Raw genomic sequence first — 17,252 nt, forward strand, 5'->3', positions numbered from 1 at the left:
AATTTTCACTAGTCCATAGATAGAGGTCTACATTTTGGTGCTAATAACTAGAGCTGGTCAAACTTCACTTAAAACCGTCATCAGGGAAACTTGGCATTTAGGGTTGTTATTTAGAATGAACCTTTATTTATTTAGAATAAAGCAAACCAGGTTGGAAGAGACCTTCAAGATCATCATGTCCAACCCATCAACCAATCCAACCCACCCAAACAGCTAACCCATGGCACCAAGTACCCCATCAAGTCTCCTCCTGAACACCTCCAATGACGGCGACTCCACCACCTCCCTGGGCAGCACATTCCAATGGCAAATCATTCTTTCTGTGAAGAACTTCTTCCTAACATCCAGCCTAAACCTCCCCTGGTGCAGCCTGAGACTGTGTCCTCTTGTTCTGGTACTGGGTGCCTGGGAGAAGAGACCATCATCCACCTGTCTACAACCTCCCTTCAGGTAGTTGTAGACAGCAGTAAGGTCACCCCTGAGTCTCCTCTTCTCCAGGCTGAGCAACCCCAGCTCCCTCAGTCTTTCCTCATAGGGCTTGTGTTCCAAACCCCTCACCAACTTTGTTGCTCTTCTCTGGACTCGTTCCAGCAAGTCAACATCCTTCCTAAACTGAGGGGCCCAGAACTGGACACAGTACTCAAGGTTTGGCCTAACCAGTGCAGTATACAGGGGCAGAATGACCTCCCTGCTCCTGCTGGCCACACTGTTCCTGATGCAGGCCAGGATGCCATTGGCCCTCTTGGCTGCCTGGGCACACTGCAGGCTCATGTTCAGCCTACCATCAACCAGCACCCCCAGGTCCCTCTCTGCCTGGCTGCTCTCCAGCCACTCTGACCCCAGCCTGTAGCACTGCATGGGGTTGTTGTGGCCAATGTGCAGAACCCAGCACTTGGATGTGTTATCTATATCACCAAAGAATTTTAACTTCTAACACCAATTATGATTAAATATTGTTTTTTTTAAATGTTCATTTTAAAGCATCAATATTTAAGTCTTTGACCTCTTTGTGTAAAGTTTTTAATTTCTTATGCAAATTGCATTCATAAATCCATACCTTTTGGATTAAAACATGAATTGGGTATCTGTTGTCTTTTTTGTTATATCAAGGCTGACACCAAAATAAGTGACACAAATAGATAATAGCAATGGGAGGACAATGAAATAAAATAACAAATGTATACAAATTTCTTGAAAACAGTAGGAAGCCACTGAGTCTCAAAGCTTTGCAAATAATAAAAAAAAATAGTAAGAATTTTATTTTCAAATAACTTTCTACAGAATGTACTCTTGACGTTGTGGAGCTTTTCAAAACTATTTAGTGTTTAAGAAGAGCGTTTTTCAGCACAGGATTGAGAGCTAGCTCGACAGGTGATACCAAAGAGTGGGCTGAACTTCACTTTCATTCTGAGATGGCTCACTATCAGAAAGTGAATTCATGATGGCCAAGCTTCAGAAGGTTTGCAGCTGCTGAAATTATACAATGATCTCATTCTCACGTGATCCCAGAACAGGCCAGACTATGCAAAGTTCACTTGGTACATCTGCAGATATGCATACAGATTTCTTGAAGGCATAGTGAGAAGTCAGAAGCATTCAGCTTAGATAATATTCAAGAATTCAAGCAACAACCTGTAGAAAAAGAATAAATGTTTTGACATAGCCAATTGTAGTGTGCAGATTCATTTGTAAGTGCAGAGCTCTTGTGTACAATGATTGGAAAAGATACCAGGCCCTGAGAGTTGTCCAGCTGTATAATTCTGGTTTTCTTTCTTTGACTGCTAAAATTGTCTGAACACCATTACAGGGAGGAATTTGGTTACTTCACTGCACAAAACAGGGGGAGAACCTTTAAAAAACAACATGAATTTGGATTTGTTGTCAGACACATTTCAATGATTTATTGTTCACAAAACAGTCTGCTGAGTTCAGTATTGCATAGATAACAAGGGGAGTTCTGCTGTCAAAAGCTAGTAACTTCCCACCAAAAAGCATTTGGAAGCTCTGAAAAGAATCTTTTCTCTGCATGAAATGGATTTGTTTGTTTTACCTACACATAATTAGTAATGGCAGAGGGAACTGGTTCAGTGGCTGCTCTTACACTACCTGGCTTTCAGTATTTAACAGCAGCATTCAGAATACCCTTGGAATCCAGCACCCACCATCTCTCACCTGGTAGCAGATTTGTTTGCTTTTAAAACTTCAGAAGAAAGATGCGGAGCTTGTTTGTCTTCCAAACAGGTGACCTAGTAGGAAGAGGCTTATGCTGTTGGGTTTTTGAGCCAGTCACTTGTAACATCTGTTGTGAACTTTATATTTGGTCTGACTTTTATGATTACTTATCAGTTTTAGTTTTATGCTTGGAGGCCTGGTTGTTCATAAGAACTGGTAATTTACAATGTCCCTAGGAAGTGCCTGGTTCAGCAGTATCTCGGGTACTCACAGTTAGTTTATTCAACCCTTAGAGGAATTGTGATACTGCATGTACATCTTTTGCTATAGCAACACTGCCGTCTGATTCAACAACAATATTGCTATGTTACAGCATGTTGTTTATATCTTAAAGCCTTGAAATGTGGAAAAACTGTAGATGGGCCAGATGCCACAAGGCAGAGGTGGAGGTTATCTGCCTGCTTTACAAGACAAAAGCCTATGAGATCCTAGAAGAAAATATCTCAACTTTATTATTAACACCATTTTTGCCACATTTTGATTTTGTGTTAGGGAAATTAAATGCAAAAATTTGAAGAGAGTAAAGTGCCTGCATTTTATAGAGAAGCTATCAGAGGATAATGCTCTTGTTCATATTGTTTTCATTGCTCTTATGATTGCTTCATTTAATACTACATCTTTTCCAGTGCCTGTGTTGCTGTACTAATAACATCAGCATGTTGCAGTAACTGCTTCTTCAAAGACTAGTATTAATTGAAGCAATTTATTCTACCAGAGCTGAGGATGGCCTATTTATACTTCTATGTAATGAATACCAACAGGTTACATTTATCTTGCCATGTCTTGTCAGCTCCTTTTTCTGCTTCATGCAGATTTACTGCCCTGTCCACACTTTGCTCAGGCTCAGCACAGTAGAATATTGGTGTTTCCCTGTTCTTCCCCATGAGGGTGGTGAGACACTGGAATAGATTGCCCAGGGAGATGATAGAAGCCCCATCTCTGGAGGTTTTTAAAGCCAGGCAGGATGTGGCTCTGGGCAACCTGACCTAGTGTGAGGTGTCCCTGCCTATAGCAGGGGGGTTGGAACTAGATGATCCTTGAGGTCCCTTCCAGCCCTGACTATTTTGTTTCTATGATTCTGTATTATTAAATGTGATATGTATTCAATGTGAAACATAAAGTATATGGTTCTGATCCATTCCCAAGAAGTATGCAAAGTTTTACACCATCAATAAAAGCTGTAGGACTACAGAAAACTACTGCTTAAATTCTTCTTGAAGCTTCTCAGAGTACTGCAGAAAGCTCCTGTCTACACAAATGCATGTTCAGGAATGTCTTAGCTTATTAGTAGTAATGTGTCAAATCTTCATTTCTGTGGTAGAGCTCTACTATCTGTAAAATAGTTTGCTTTTAATAATATAACCATTGCATTTAATTGAAGTAATTTCTGACTAATGAAACATATAAAGGAAATCACTTCCTCTCACTTCAAAATATTTGATAATGTGTGCAGTGAAGAGTCATAAATATAGTAGAGAGAGATATTGCTGAGTTCTGCTAGGTAAGGTCAAAATAGTTCATTGCAGTGAACAGTAGAATTTGTAGAGCAAGAGCTGAATAAATGCACAGGCTTCCAGAGAATGAACTATACTAATGCTGAAATACCTCTACCAAAGCCTCTCTTTGTAGTCCTCTGTTCTCCTAAACTACCCCTGCAGTTCTGGACTAGGTGTTAACAGATATTTCCCCTCTAGGCTTTTCCTATCCATTATATAGAAATTATTGTAAATGACAACGGGAGAAAGATTCTGTATTCCAGACTTTAATTATTCTCTGGCTGATAGTTGATTTAATACTTAATTGATCTTATGTGGCAAAAACACTTTTCTGATACTAATTTGCATTTTGTTTTAATGTAATATTTCATTGAGTTTGAGCTCTTTGAATTATCTTGAAATTTTCATTCTAATTTGTATAAATTTCTGCTTGTTACTATGCAGCTTCTTGCTAAAGTACATTTTGTTTGCAAAATAATAAGAATTCACAGGACTACTTATACAATAGTGGCTCAGTTAATTCTCCTTTTTTCTCTTAATTTTGAGATTCCTTACATGGTTTGAAGGGCATAATGCTACTTGAAGGGCAGTCTTCATGTGGCATCTTAATTCTAGACTGTTGCTATTTATCTTGCTGGCTTCTCAGAAGAGCAGTGATGTATATCTGTTTCCTTACATGTGCCAGTTCAGGTCAATTGTTCTTTCCTACTCAAATCTCTCATTCTGTGTTCTTGAACATTCTTAATTTTCTATTCTAGACCTATGCTCAATTAACTTTATACAAATGTAACTCTCAGGATTCAATGCTATTATGTAGGTTTGCTAAGTTAAATCACAATTAGTGGTGATAGCCTGGGACCTTAGATTGTTCCTGTGAGCTTTCTAAATAGTTTCTCCCTGCTTGAGTTCTAGGAATGGCTTCACTTCAGCAGTAGGGAATGGATTTTTCTACTGGAGATTAAAATATCTGAAGTTTTCAAGTATATGGGAAATATGCCATTCATCATGCAGGCTAAGCCAATACCTTTGACCTTTGTGAATGACAACATGCCTCCATAACTAGTCTTAGATATGGTGATTAAACTATTTACCTGAGATATGGGAAACTGATGAGATCACAGGCTATGATTTGCCTCCTGAAACCTGAATGAAGTTGTCCCACATATGAGAAGGTCCTAGTAGATAGCAGTACTGTTTAGAACAAAGTCCCATACTGCAGGTTCAAGAGGCATACTTTAGATTGCATGCTTGATCAGTTGATGTTCCTAGGTGGTCTAGCCATGTAATTGGTTTTGCTTGTGTGCTGAACGTGTGTGTTTGGAATATACATTGCTTGTGGAGGTTGAAAACAATGTTAAAATTGTGACTTTTTCTCTCTATGCTTAAAAGGCTTCTCTCTCTATGACTAAAATGTAGTAAGTGTTGATAAATATCCAAATCATGTCTTGAGACAGAATTTTCCACCAAATTACCTTTTTGTCTGGATTTCACATTTGTTTCCTCCGGTTTGTCTTTATTGGATGATTTAGCTTCTGATGTCTTGAACTATAGGATTCCCAGCAATATGGCTTGTTCAGAAAAAGAAGCTAGGAAGTAGGTTTAAGTTGAAAAGCTTTAATAAAATAGCTGTTTTCAAAAGTGACCTCCCAAGGAACTGGAGAATAAATCAAAAAAAAATAAAATTAAAAACCAAATCCAAGCACCCACCCATTAAATGTGTGTTTGGGAGACCACTGGTTTTGGAAATACATTCTGTCAGTGCTGATTCTGCAAGCAGTTGGTTGTCATAATCAGATCTAAAAGACTTTTATCTCCTATCAGCTGGTGGCTGTGCTATAAACTTTGGCTTCAGACTTCTGGTAGGAACATGGTACATATTTCTACAAAGAATGAAACTCTAACAGCCTTATCAAATAAAAGCAGTACTCATTGTGTTTAACAGTGCTGGAAATTAGTTTCTTAGGCACTGATCTTGACAGGTCAGCTGTCATAAATTGATAGACTTATCTGTAAATATATCAGTCCTATAAACACAATTCTGTCTGCAAAAAGTGGAACTTAAATTGGCACACTTGTGAACAAATTAAATGTTCTGAAGCACAAGGATACACAGGACAAATTCCTTCTGGAAATCATTTTCCTTATGTTCCATTGATCAAAGTTTGTTTCTCCATAGAAAATATTATGGAGTTCTGTGTTCAAATGAAATATGCTCCTTCTCCTTCCACTTACCCCTACTGCACAAAAGAGAAATCTTTGTCTTGCTCCTTTTCAAAAAAAGAAATTAATGTATGATTTTGCACTGACCTGACTCAGTTCCTCTTTGGAATTCTCAGTGTCAATGCAGAATGTGAAATATAGAGTCTAAGGCCTTTTTATGAAATCAGAGTTTTTGAAAGGAAAAGGAGTCAAAGGAAAAGGAGTCAAAGGAGTTGAATCCATGATGTAATCAATTGATGTGTTATGTTTCCCTTTTTTGAATAAATATTTAATCAGCATCTGTAGATTGTGCAAACCATTTTTGCCAAAACCCTCCATGTATCATTATAATATACTTGCTTCATAGGGCAGATGGAGAAGACTTATACAGTGAACTTTCTTTACAGAGACACAATATATACTGCACACACATTTACTAGTCTTTGAAGTCTGTTGAACCACATTGATTTATATTAGATGACAAATTTGTCAGTTTTCTTTGGCAGCAGCAAAACCTAAGAAACATCAGAACGTATTTCCTTAGCAAGCGTCTGCTTTCAAACTGAAAAGATCCCATGGCTATAGTTATCAGCTGCAGACCCATTTGTGTGCAGAAACTCACCTGTCATTCTAAGGTGGCATCATGGGGAGAGTTTCCAATCTGAGATACTTTTGCTTTCGGGATTGTCATTAGAAAGCTGAGTATTTTTCAGTCGTTCCTTTCCACTGTCCTCCAGATCTGGATAAAAGGAGATGCAGCTTAGTTGTTTGCTCTCTTGTGTCTCAGCTTTGAAAATTTATTGACTGTAGAATTCTAATCTGTTGGGATAGTTATGGTGGTTGAACATTCACTGTCTGTCCCACTCTTTTGTAGTTCCCTGTTGATCAATTTAGTGCAATGAAACAAAAATAAAACTATACAGATATCTCCCATCACATTTCATTTGTTGGTTTGCTTTTGAGGCTTTAGGATAAAACTGAAGTCATAGAAATAAATCATGTAGGACAACTAGCCATAGGCATTTTCAGTGAAATAAGTTCTTTCCAAGAAGGTTTTGACTTGTTACATGAAAATTAGCTTCTGGCAGGAAGAAGCCACATTTCACAGATCTTGGACTATGTTTAATTTCTACAGGGCATGCCTTCAGCTAACAACACTGCTCCCATGTATGTGAGCATAGGATTGGTGTTTGAGTAAAGCTGGGGAAAAAAAAATAAGGAAGCAGTTTCTACTTGATACTGTTTATGACACTTCTGAACAAAATGACACCATGGATTCTGTTTGAAGGCAAAAGGAGTTTTTGACTGCTGCTGAAGAGCACATTTAGTTTGAATAATCCAAAGGTCACTTAAGATTGACTTTTTTATTGAACTTTTTTTATTGGATTTTACTACATTTCTCTTCAGAAAATGCAATAAAATTGATTTTTAAAGCAGTACATTTAACTGAAAAAATAAAATATTTAGATGTAATGTCCAGAGAGATGTCCTGAAAACGTTTATTCAGGTAATTCTAGCAGATGCATGACAGACTGTTAGATATGGGGTATCTGTTCTTCAGAAGCCTGGGAACTTGAGAAGCTGTCATTGTTTTACTGATGAAGTAGAAGTAGGGCAAGAACAAAGAAAATTTTACTTTAGATAGGATCTGAGGAAAGTCCAAGAGACAAGAGGAAACAGTTTGACACCACAGAATCTGTGTCAAGCATTTATGACTATCAGTGAGCAAGAAAGTTGTGCAGCAGGAATAAAGGTTGGTCTTTGATAAAGCAGTAGGGAGTAATTTGGGAAGTAGGAGAGGATCTCAGCAAAGAGGGAAATATAGAGTAGTGAGACCACAGATAATTCTGAGGACTCTCAGGCAATATAAACTTATTGAAGAGAAATGTCAAATCAGAGTGATCTAAGTGAAGTAACATGACAAATACTACAAATAATAGAGCAGTTATATTGCAGGCATAAATGAAAATACATTCTGGCAAAATACTTGTTTATGTCTGTCCACTGAATCTCACTAATTCTGATGCTGCATTAAAAAAGAGGCCACAAATATCTCATCCTGTCTATATTAGTTCTGGATTTGGTCTGGATTTGGTCAAGCTGCAGTTAAATCTTTATGTAAATGCCAGAAGATTTCTGCCTAACAGTCCTTCAGATTTACTGTACTTTCTGTTCTAGCTGGCAACGTGGGACTCTGAGAAAGGACTGAATGGTAGCCTACAAGAACGGCGTCTGGGCAATGACTTACAAGGATTGACACTCAAAGTGGTGACTGTCTTGGTATGATCCTATTTGAGTTCAGGAGACAAAATGCTCAAAATAAAAAAGGGATCTTACTGAGTATTTTGGGCACTTCCCGCAGTATTTTTCCCTATCACTTTCAGTTCTGTATTTTTGGATGATCAGTTATATAAGCAAAGAAGATAGATCATGACCTTTTATTATTTTATATGAAGCTGTATGCTGACAGAGATACTGAGCATTTGTTTGTTTGCTTATGCTGGTTTTCTGCATTGCAATTTCTACTGGGCATGGAACCAGCACAGAGCTGGAGTGCACAGGGGTGCATTCCAGATACTATGCCTTAGCTCAAATATCCAATTTCCAGCATTTCATGGATTTTAAGATCAGATGGGCCAATTATGATAATCTAATCTTGGCTTCTGTACACCGCAGGCTGTAAAATTTAATCAAGTGTTTCCTCCATCAAGTTCTTAAATGCCCATTGAGATAAACTATATCTTTTAGAAAGGCATAGTCTTTCCAAAAAATCATTAGGCTTTTGGGACTACTATGTGTTTGTATCCAGAGTAGCGGCAGAGATCCTGTTTGGTAAGTGCTAAACTGTGGGCAAATTATGGCATGCATGCATTCTGGCCTAAAATATGGTAGCTTGCAGAGTGCAGTGTGGTGCCTTTTTGTGTTGTTTTGGGGGGTTTGTTTAGCCTTTTTTTTTTGGGGGGGGGGTGGTTATTCCTCTTCTTCTGAATCAGGGTGCAATTAGGAAGTGCTGCATAGGGCATTCCCCCAAGTCTCCAGTTTTCTTTCCTCTTTCTGGTGACAGGCAATGTTATGCTGCAGCTTATGTTGGAGCTAGCAGATACCTTCAACAAGATTGTCAGCACGGGCTTGTAAAGATGGTGAACTGCAGTTGTTATGCCACTGATAGGCCTGGTGTTCTCCTTCACAAGAGCAGGACTCCCATGCCTGACAGAAAACATACCATCAAATGCTACATTTACTTTGTCCCTAACCATACTTTGATTTAACATACTCCAGAAACCAATACCCATGAATGCTGTTCTTTGAATTTCTTTTTTAGATTTTAACTATTCACAAAATTCAGCACTTGTTTTAGTACGTCTCCTGGATAAAAGATTAATCATTGTCTGTAAAAGATGGCTTTCTAACCCTAATGATCTGAGATAGATGGACAGTAATAATTTTCCTAAGACTTGTGCTCAATTTAATATCTATGTTCTAGACAGCTAGTTAGGATGCTAAGGTACGTGTCTGTGCCCTCTTCATAGTCAATGACAAAAGGCAGGTACTTCACAGAGCACCAGGAAGCTGCTGTATGAGATTGAATTCTCTTCTTAGTGTCCTTCTATTCTCGAGAACTGAAGAACACCTAAGGTCATGGATAGGACTCAGGTGCTGAGGCAGTAGTATCTGGTTGGGATGCCTCATAGTATTCTACATGGCCTACAGTTTTTGCCCCAGAAGGTCATGTCTCAATATTTGTGCTGTGCTATCCAGAATTAACTCATGAAACATCCTTTCGCTAGGAGAAGCAAACTAAACAACTTGTTTCAAATATCATTTAAGATACTATTTTGTTCTCAGGAAGAACCTTTTGTGATGGTGGCAGAGAACATACTTGGACAACCAAAACGATATAAAGGATTTTCCATTGATGTCCTGGATGCACTTGCCAAGAATCTGGGCTTCAAGTATGAAATATATCAAGCTCCTGATGGAAAATATGGACAGCAGCTCCAAAACAGCTCCTGGAATGGCATGATTGGAGAACTCATTAACAAGGTATACAGAGAAGAAAGAAAACCAAAACAAAAATGAGACAAAAGCAGCTATTATTTGGAGTAGAGTGTCAAAGATTTGTAAGGAAATTGTTTTCATTCTCATTTTCCTCAATTCCAAGCTTCAAGAGAATGAATTCAGGATGAAAGCACCAGTGCAGAATGCTTCTTACCTATGGGTGGTGTGATTATCGTGTAAACTATGCAACTTAGGACCCTATATATAGGATAGGAACTATAAAACGTCTGTTGTTTTATTTACTCCTAACTGTTCTGTTCGTGATTTATGTTAGTGTAAATCTGTGTGTTTAGGTAGCTTTAAGAAGAATAAGAGAGGACATGTATGAGATTGAATGACCATAGGAAATAGAGGAAAAAAACAGTATATCCTTTTTAAAAAATTAATTCCTGTTATTTTAAATCTTGTCATTATGTCCTTGCTACTTGTTTCTAGGTGTGGGTTTTATTTAGGTCACTTTGTGACAGTGTGTTTGACAATGATCCACTGTTTGACTTCAAAACAGAAAAAGCGTCCCTAGTAATATACATAAGGAAGTGTTTTAAGGGACCAGAACTTGAACTAATCTCAAGGTTATTAATTCACTTAAAACAGAGAGGAACAAATTTTTTTTTGTATTTTTTTTTTTTTAATTACAGTCTTGCAAATTAGGAGTAAGTTAATTGAACTCCATTGAAATAAATGGGGATAGTTCATAGTTTAGAATCTTCCAGAGAATTAAATTAGAGTGTGTTTTGTTCATCTTCACACTATCTGACATGGGACAAGTGTTAATCAAGAAGGAGAATCAAAGGAATTAATATTCCATGTTGCTGCCCTTTGCAGAGAAGGTTACTCTTCTGCAGTGAAGCTATTACTGAAAGTTAAAGCTTGCTCATTATCTAGTAAGCAGGCAGCTCAGTATCTGCTAAGCAGATATTTAGGAAGAAATAGACACGATGAAAGCAATAGCAAATGTGTGTAGGATAATGGGATATTATTGGTTGGTGCTAGGAAAATAAAAGAAATTTTTACTTACTTTGCACCAACATAAGCTGAATTTCATTGATTTGAAAATGCAGTAAGAAGTTACTTGGAAATTGCTTCCTCTGAAGAAACAGAGTCTATTATGATATTTTATAATGGTATTTCTGCTACTAGCTTTTCCACTGGCTCCAAAGGATTTCAAAACCAACCTCCCTCACCCAGCATGTGCTTTACCTTCTCAATAAAACACAGTGTTGAGAAACAAAAAGTAATTTTTTTAAATTTTTTTTTTTTAGAACTGCATTTATCAAAATGGAAAAATATTCAAAATTTAATTGCAGCTCTTCAAAAGTTTTGGGAATCTTATTTATCCACTCCTGCTTCATCTTCCATTGAGTTTACATACTCTTTAAGGACCTTCTGTGTGTAAAACCTACTTGTTTTAAATGTTAAGGTCGAATCAGTTTCAGGAGCTACGTTACCTTTGATGCACTCTTTACAGTTACTAGTTTTTGCAATTGTTTTATTCATTGTAAAAACCAAACAAAGTCTTCCCCCCAGTTGTCATATGTCTATGTCATAAATATGGGAAGTTGGCAACCCTGCAGGGAGAAAAACAAATATTATCTTTTTGCACCCTGCAATGAAATACAGAAGATAAGTAAATGGTGTTTCTTTTTGATTGCAGTGTACCAGGTTAATATGGTTTGGAGTTTTGAGCATCCTATGGTAAACAAGTGAGAGATGAAGGTTAAATAAGTTCCATTCATTTTAGAGAGAAGTCAGAGTGACAATTTTTGTTCTAGAGCACCCGACACTGCTTTAGACTGTGCAATTAACTAAATTTTGGATAATGAAACTGATTTTATCTTTTTATATTATATTTTTAGACAATTTATTTAAATTTGTCTAAATATATTCAGTTATAGAAATAAATATATGGAGTCAATTGGCTCTTAAAAAGTTTCTCCTTGAGCAATTCTTGGTGAAAGGAAGAGATCTGATCTGTTGCATTTGTGTTGCAGAGAGCTGATCTAGCCATCTCAGCCATCACTATAACACCAGAACGAGAGAGTGTTGTGGACTTCAGCAAGCGGTACATGGACTACTCTGTGGGAATCTTAATCAAAAAGCCCGAAGAGAAAATCAACATCTTCTCTCTCTTTGCTCCTTTTGACTTTGCGGTGTGGGCCTGCATTGCCGCAGCCATCCCTATAGTTGGTGTCTTGATATTTGTCTTGAACCGGATTCAGGCAGTCAGAGCGCAGAACACTTCCCAGCCCAGCCCTTCTGCTTCCTCCACACTCCACAGTGCCATCTGGGTGGTGTATGGCGCCTTTGTTCAGCAAGGTATTACTCTATTATACACACCACTAATGGATGTTCAGAAATGGTCTGTCTTGAATAAAGCAGGTCAGGACATGTTAGTCTTGGCCAGAATGATTTAAAGATGGAGGAGAAAGCTTGTGTGGAGAGGCAGTGTGTTTTCACATTGTTTGTAATGTTATGAAGAGTAACAAGGAATGACAGTCTTAGCAGATTTGAATACAACACAGACAGTACAAAAGTCATCGGAGAGTTTTGTGGGGTTTCCCCAAATCTAAAATGGTCATTATATCCTAAACGCTTTCATGGTTTAATTCATACATATTAGTTGTGCTTCACCACAAAACTTTCTTATTTATAGTATTTATCCTGTTCTGTAGATTCAATCTTCAACAATTCTCAAGGGAAGTATTTTGGAAGATGATTTTCTAGAACAGTATCCAGGGCAAGAGACGAACTGGAGAATCTTGTGTGTAAATAATCAGTTTTAACAGAAGCAGTACTTTTCTCACAGTGAAAGGGCAATCTGGAGGGGAAGAAGAAATGCAGAGAGGTAGCTCCAGCAAAGTCATTCATACCAGGGTGCACAGAGGGTGGTTGTTGATGGAAGCTGCTGAGAGACCCTCATTTTCTCTGTTGGTTTGTAGGAGGTGAATCTACTGTTAATTCTGTGGCTATGCGCATTGTAATGGGAAGCTGGTGGCTCTTCACCCTTATCGTGTGCTCTTCCTACACAGCAAATTTAGCAGCATTTCTCACAGTGTCAAGGATGGATAATCCCATAAGGTAAGAGCCTCTTCTTAACCTGAAGCTGCAAACCTGGATTTCACAGAAAGGTATTATCCATTTGAGCACTCATTATTGCAAGGAGATAACTCTCTAATAAAATACTGTGCTTATTTGCAGTGGCTGCTCCTTTCTTTCTCCCTTTCTTTCTCCCTTTCTTTCTCCCTTTCTTTCTCCCTTTCTTTCTCCCTTTCTTTCTCCCTTTCTTTCTCCCTTTCTCCCTTCCCCCCTTTCTCTCTTTCTCCCTTCCCCCCTTTCTCTCTTTCTCCCTTCCCCCCTTTCCCCCTTTCTCCCTTCCCCCTGTTTTTCTTTTCCTTCTATCTGTCTTCACCTTCACTCCAACAACCCCCAGGAAGTTTTGACAGGTGTGTGTTGGGGACAATGACACTTTAACTGTGTATTTTTTCCAGAAGAAACATCTTTTATGTTTATATGTATTTTGCTTAACTAGACCTCTCACTGATTCAGCTGTCTTTATTTCTTTGCTGAATATGAGAGGGAACTGCTACCGCTAGGGAACTATATAACATTTCACTTTTCCTTTGTGTGTGTAGATTTATGTTCTCAGTATTTTGATATATGCTGTTATTTATACTATTGTTTGCATGTAAGGTAAAAGAGGTGGTCTTTTAAAATATAAATGGCCAAAATATAAATGGCCAGATTCAATGGCATTATTTGCAGAAAAAGCTTCTTCTCAAGCAGGAAAAGATAATCAAACCTGATTCCAGGATAATAGATGTAATATAGCAGTTATTTTATTAAATTTATATATATTCTCTACAGTTGTGTTGGCAATATTGTGATGATAAATTATGGTTTCTGTAACAAACCTGATATATCTGGCACCTTTCACTTCTTTTCCCTGCTGTTTGCCTACTAATCTATACCCAATGAGGCTATTTTAATAAATCAGGCCTCTGAGCAGCTTCAGAGAGCTGCTGGTTCATTGGTGTCAATTTGTGTGTGTGTGTAATTTATCTTCCTTCAGAAAAGTTAGACTGAAGAATATTTTTTGTTTTGTTATTTTCCTCTGAAAACACAGACAACATTTCCACCTTCATAATGAAATGGAGTACTGGGAGAGGTGTTGGTCTTATACAGTCAATGCTGACAGGATTAGAGCCGAGTATCTCATGCCTGACCTGATGGCAATAGAGTAGAAAGGTGGCCAGAAGACAGGCAGTGGTATGCAGGCTCTCCTCCTAGGAAATGCTGAGCCAAGGATTTTAGGTGCTAGAGAGTGTCACAGATTCTCTGTCAGTCTCATTTAGGGTTGTACTGGGAAAACTGGACCTGTAATATTTGTGCCTGGCTCCTGAAACCGAGGCATTGACACTTACATGTGGCTGGCACTTAGAAAAGCTGCATTAAAAAATGCATTTCTCAGAAGCACAAGTTTAGCAGGACCTCCATTTCTTAACCTGCCATTGTGTACTTGCAGGTAGTGTAGTACTTTGTATGTATATAGTGTTATAATAATGAAACTAGGCCAAAAATGTAACAAGAGTTTGGTTTAAAATTAATTTTCTGTTTGGCCAAAATAGGTATTTTTTAACAGCAAAAGAAATAAGAACTTCAAGCAATTTCTGAAAATAACATGAGAGAGTAAATAGTATGAAACTACCACAAGAGTATGTGTGAGGCCTGTCCGTAACAGAAAGAATATTAAGCTCAATGAATAAATTACTCTTGAAACACAAGAGAGAAATAGCTATCTGGAGAGTCTGAATAATGATCTCCAGAATTTCTGAAAGTTCTAGTTCCTTCATGGTAGAAGAAATTGTCCATTTGATCACAGAATCACAGAATTAACCGGGTTGGAAAAGATCTTCGACATAATCAAGTCCAACCTATCACTCAACACAACTGAGTACCTCTCAAAACTTTGAGGCTGAGATGTTACAACATCTACATGGGGGTTTGATTCCCTTTCCTATTAAAATGAAAGGACATTACTAAGAATCCTGAGGACAAGAGAATTTTTTTGGCATAAAGGAACAGTTTGGTGTTGCTTCAGGACTTTAGAGACCAGACACAATTTTATTGTTAGACATGGCAGCTGAAGAATGACAATTAAATGCCTTTCTGTAGGTAATGGTTGCTGCCACTTTTGAGGTTCCTTGTACAAGGATATAGAGGATATAGTATGAAGAAGGCACTCTACTGCGACCTGCCAGCACCAGCAGATAAGTCAGGTGCCAAGTCATAAACATCTAAAGTAACTTAAATTGCCCTAAGGTTCACTGCCTCTGCTCCAGCTACTTGACTACAAGGGCAGGGGTCACTATTAGGTGTATTCCTGAGGTAATCTGAAATGGTAGCTGTCTGAAAGCTCTTGATTTGATGACTGGTTGGCATAACTGAGGCTGTTAAAGGACTTGCTTGTGTTGGCTTCTCTATGGCTATTTTACCAAGTTTGCAGAGTGAGAGAGAGATCTGGAGTAACCTCTCTCATTGAAAACTGGGGCCTTAGGAGATGGGACAAAACTAACTTTTTTGAAATTGTTGAGTCTTCATCCTTTTCTAAGTGACGATGAAGATATTTTCATGTCCCCATTCTTTAAGAGAAACATAAAATGTGCCAGATTTAGAACAAATAATTTTTCTGAATATATCATGGCCTAGTGTCTCAGTTCCCAGTACTGCTTAGAATAAACCTTTATTTAGATTAAAGCAAACCAGGTTGGAAGAGACCTTCAAGATCATCGCGTCCAACCCATCAACCAATCCAACCCACCCAAACAGCTAACCCATGGCACCAAGCACCCCATCAAGTCTCCTCCTGAACACCTCCAATGACGGCGACTCCACCACCTCCCTGGGCAGCCCAGTCCAATGGGCAATCACTCTCTCTGTATAGAACTTCTTCCTAACATCCAACCTGAACCTCCCCTGGTGCAACCTGAGTGCTTCAGCCCTGTGTGGTGTGGATTTTTACCTTTCTAAATTTGCCTCCTAGCTTCCCTGCATTTTATCATTCATGGACCCAGGAAGGAATACTTATGTCAAATCCATTTATCCCCACCCAAAAAATGCACAATGAATTATAGCTGCAAACGTGCTTACCAGCTGAGAACTACCCAATTTATCTGTGAATACTTCTGGTGTTAAGAAACCAACCCCATGTTCTCCCAGTAAATACGTGCTATTATCTCTACCTCCATAGAGAAGTCCTCTGGTATTCAGTACTGCTGCTGCTAAGTTGCCAGCAGGAGAGAAAATAGTATCGTGGTGCTGTGGTAGCTGCAACGTAGCTGAGATTTTCATTACAAGACTGACTTTCTTCCCTAGCCCACTGCAAGATGCCTAATAATAGTTGTTTCAGCATCACATTTAGCATGTGTGGTCTGTGACTAGCAGAATAGGCGCATGCTGGATTGAATAACTAGGTATCAGTCAGCATGATGATTACCTCCACAATTTCACTTCTAAACAAGGGTGTCATAGAAATCATAAATGGTATTTGTTAGAAGGGGCTTGGTGAGACATTCCCAGAAGCAAAGTTGAAGTGTCGGAAGGCAGATTTTTATAATTGGCACATCAGAAGAAAGCCTGCTGATGAGGGAATACTTTTTTACAAAAACTGATACTGGCCACTCTCACAAGGATTTTCCACCCTGCTATGAGTTTCAGGGACTCCATGTGTCTCACAGAAAGGTGAAATACCCGGAGCAGGAGGCACCTTTGATATGCTGTCTATGTTTCTGTATTTCCTGTCAGAGACTTCCTAAATCCCAAGAGGGTTCCCAAGTGCTATGCTTTCCAGGTGCCCAGTTCACATGTAAGAAATGTGTCTGTCTTGGCAAGAACAAAAATCCTTCTTAGATTTTCCCATACCCTTAAAGGCTTCATCATAAGGCTGATAATGGGGAGAGGCACTGGCTTTCTTATCTGGCATAACTGTGCATGCTGCCTTGCTCCTCACGTCTTGTGTGCCTCTTACTTATCCTAGTGGTGCAGGGTGATAGGGAGGATCAAAATACGGTGTTTGAGATCCACATCAAAATATTTGGCCCCTCAGGATACTGAGGATAGCAGAAAATAGCATGAACCTTTCTTGGGTGTCTCACATTTTCCGGTTGCTAGTGGTTGGTACATCTGCACCCCTTTGCTCTTTTAACACTGCTTGTTTGAGGCCTCTGTCCAAATTATTTCTTGTGTTCTCACCTTCTCTCTGTCCCAAAC

At 38.6% G+C, this 17,252-nt stretch overlaps 1 protein-coding gene across 2 annotated transcripts in view; it reads left to right on the forward strand.

The window, feature by feature from the left end:
* GRID1 (glutamate ionotropic receptor delta type subunit 1) overlaps window positions 1-17,252 on the forward strand; it is a 564,846-nt gene that overhangs the window by 495,081 nt on the left and 52,513 nt on the right. For both annotated transcript variants that reach the window (XM_068140036.1, XM_068140037.1), the window contains exons 9-12: window positions 8,106-8,207; window positions 9,774-9,971; window positions 11,978-12,302; window positions 12,926-13,064. In XM_068140036.1, coding sequence (XP_067996137.1) covers window positions 8,106-8,207; window positions 9,774-9,971; window positions 11,978-12,302; window positions 12,926-13,064 — 764 coding nt within the window. The remainder of the gene's footprint in view (window positions 1-8,105; window positions 8,208-9,773; window positions 9,972-11,977; window positions 12,303-12,925; window positions 13,065-17,252) is intronic.

This window comes from Melanerpes formicivorus, unplaced genomic scaffold, assembly GCF_026170545.1.
Source record: "Melanerpes formicivorus ecotype bairdi unplaced genomic scaffold, bMelFor1.0.p_v2 SCAF_6, whole genome shotgun sequence".
NCBI classification, from domain to species: domain Eukaryota; kingdom Metazoa; phylum Chordata; class Aves; order Piciformes; family Picidae; genus Melanerpes; species Melanerpes formicivorus.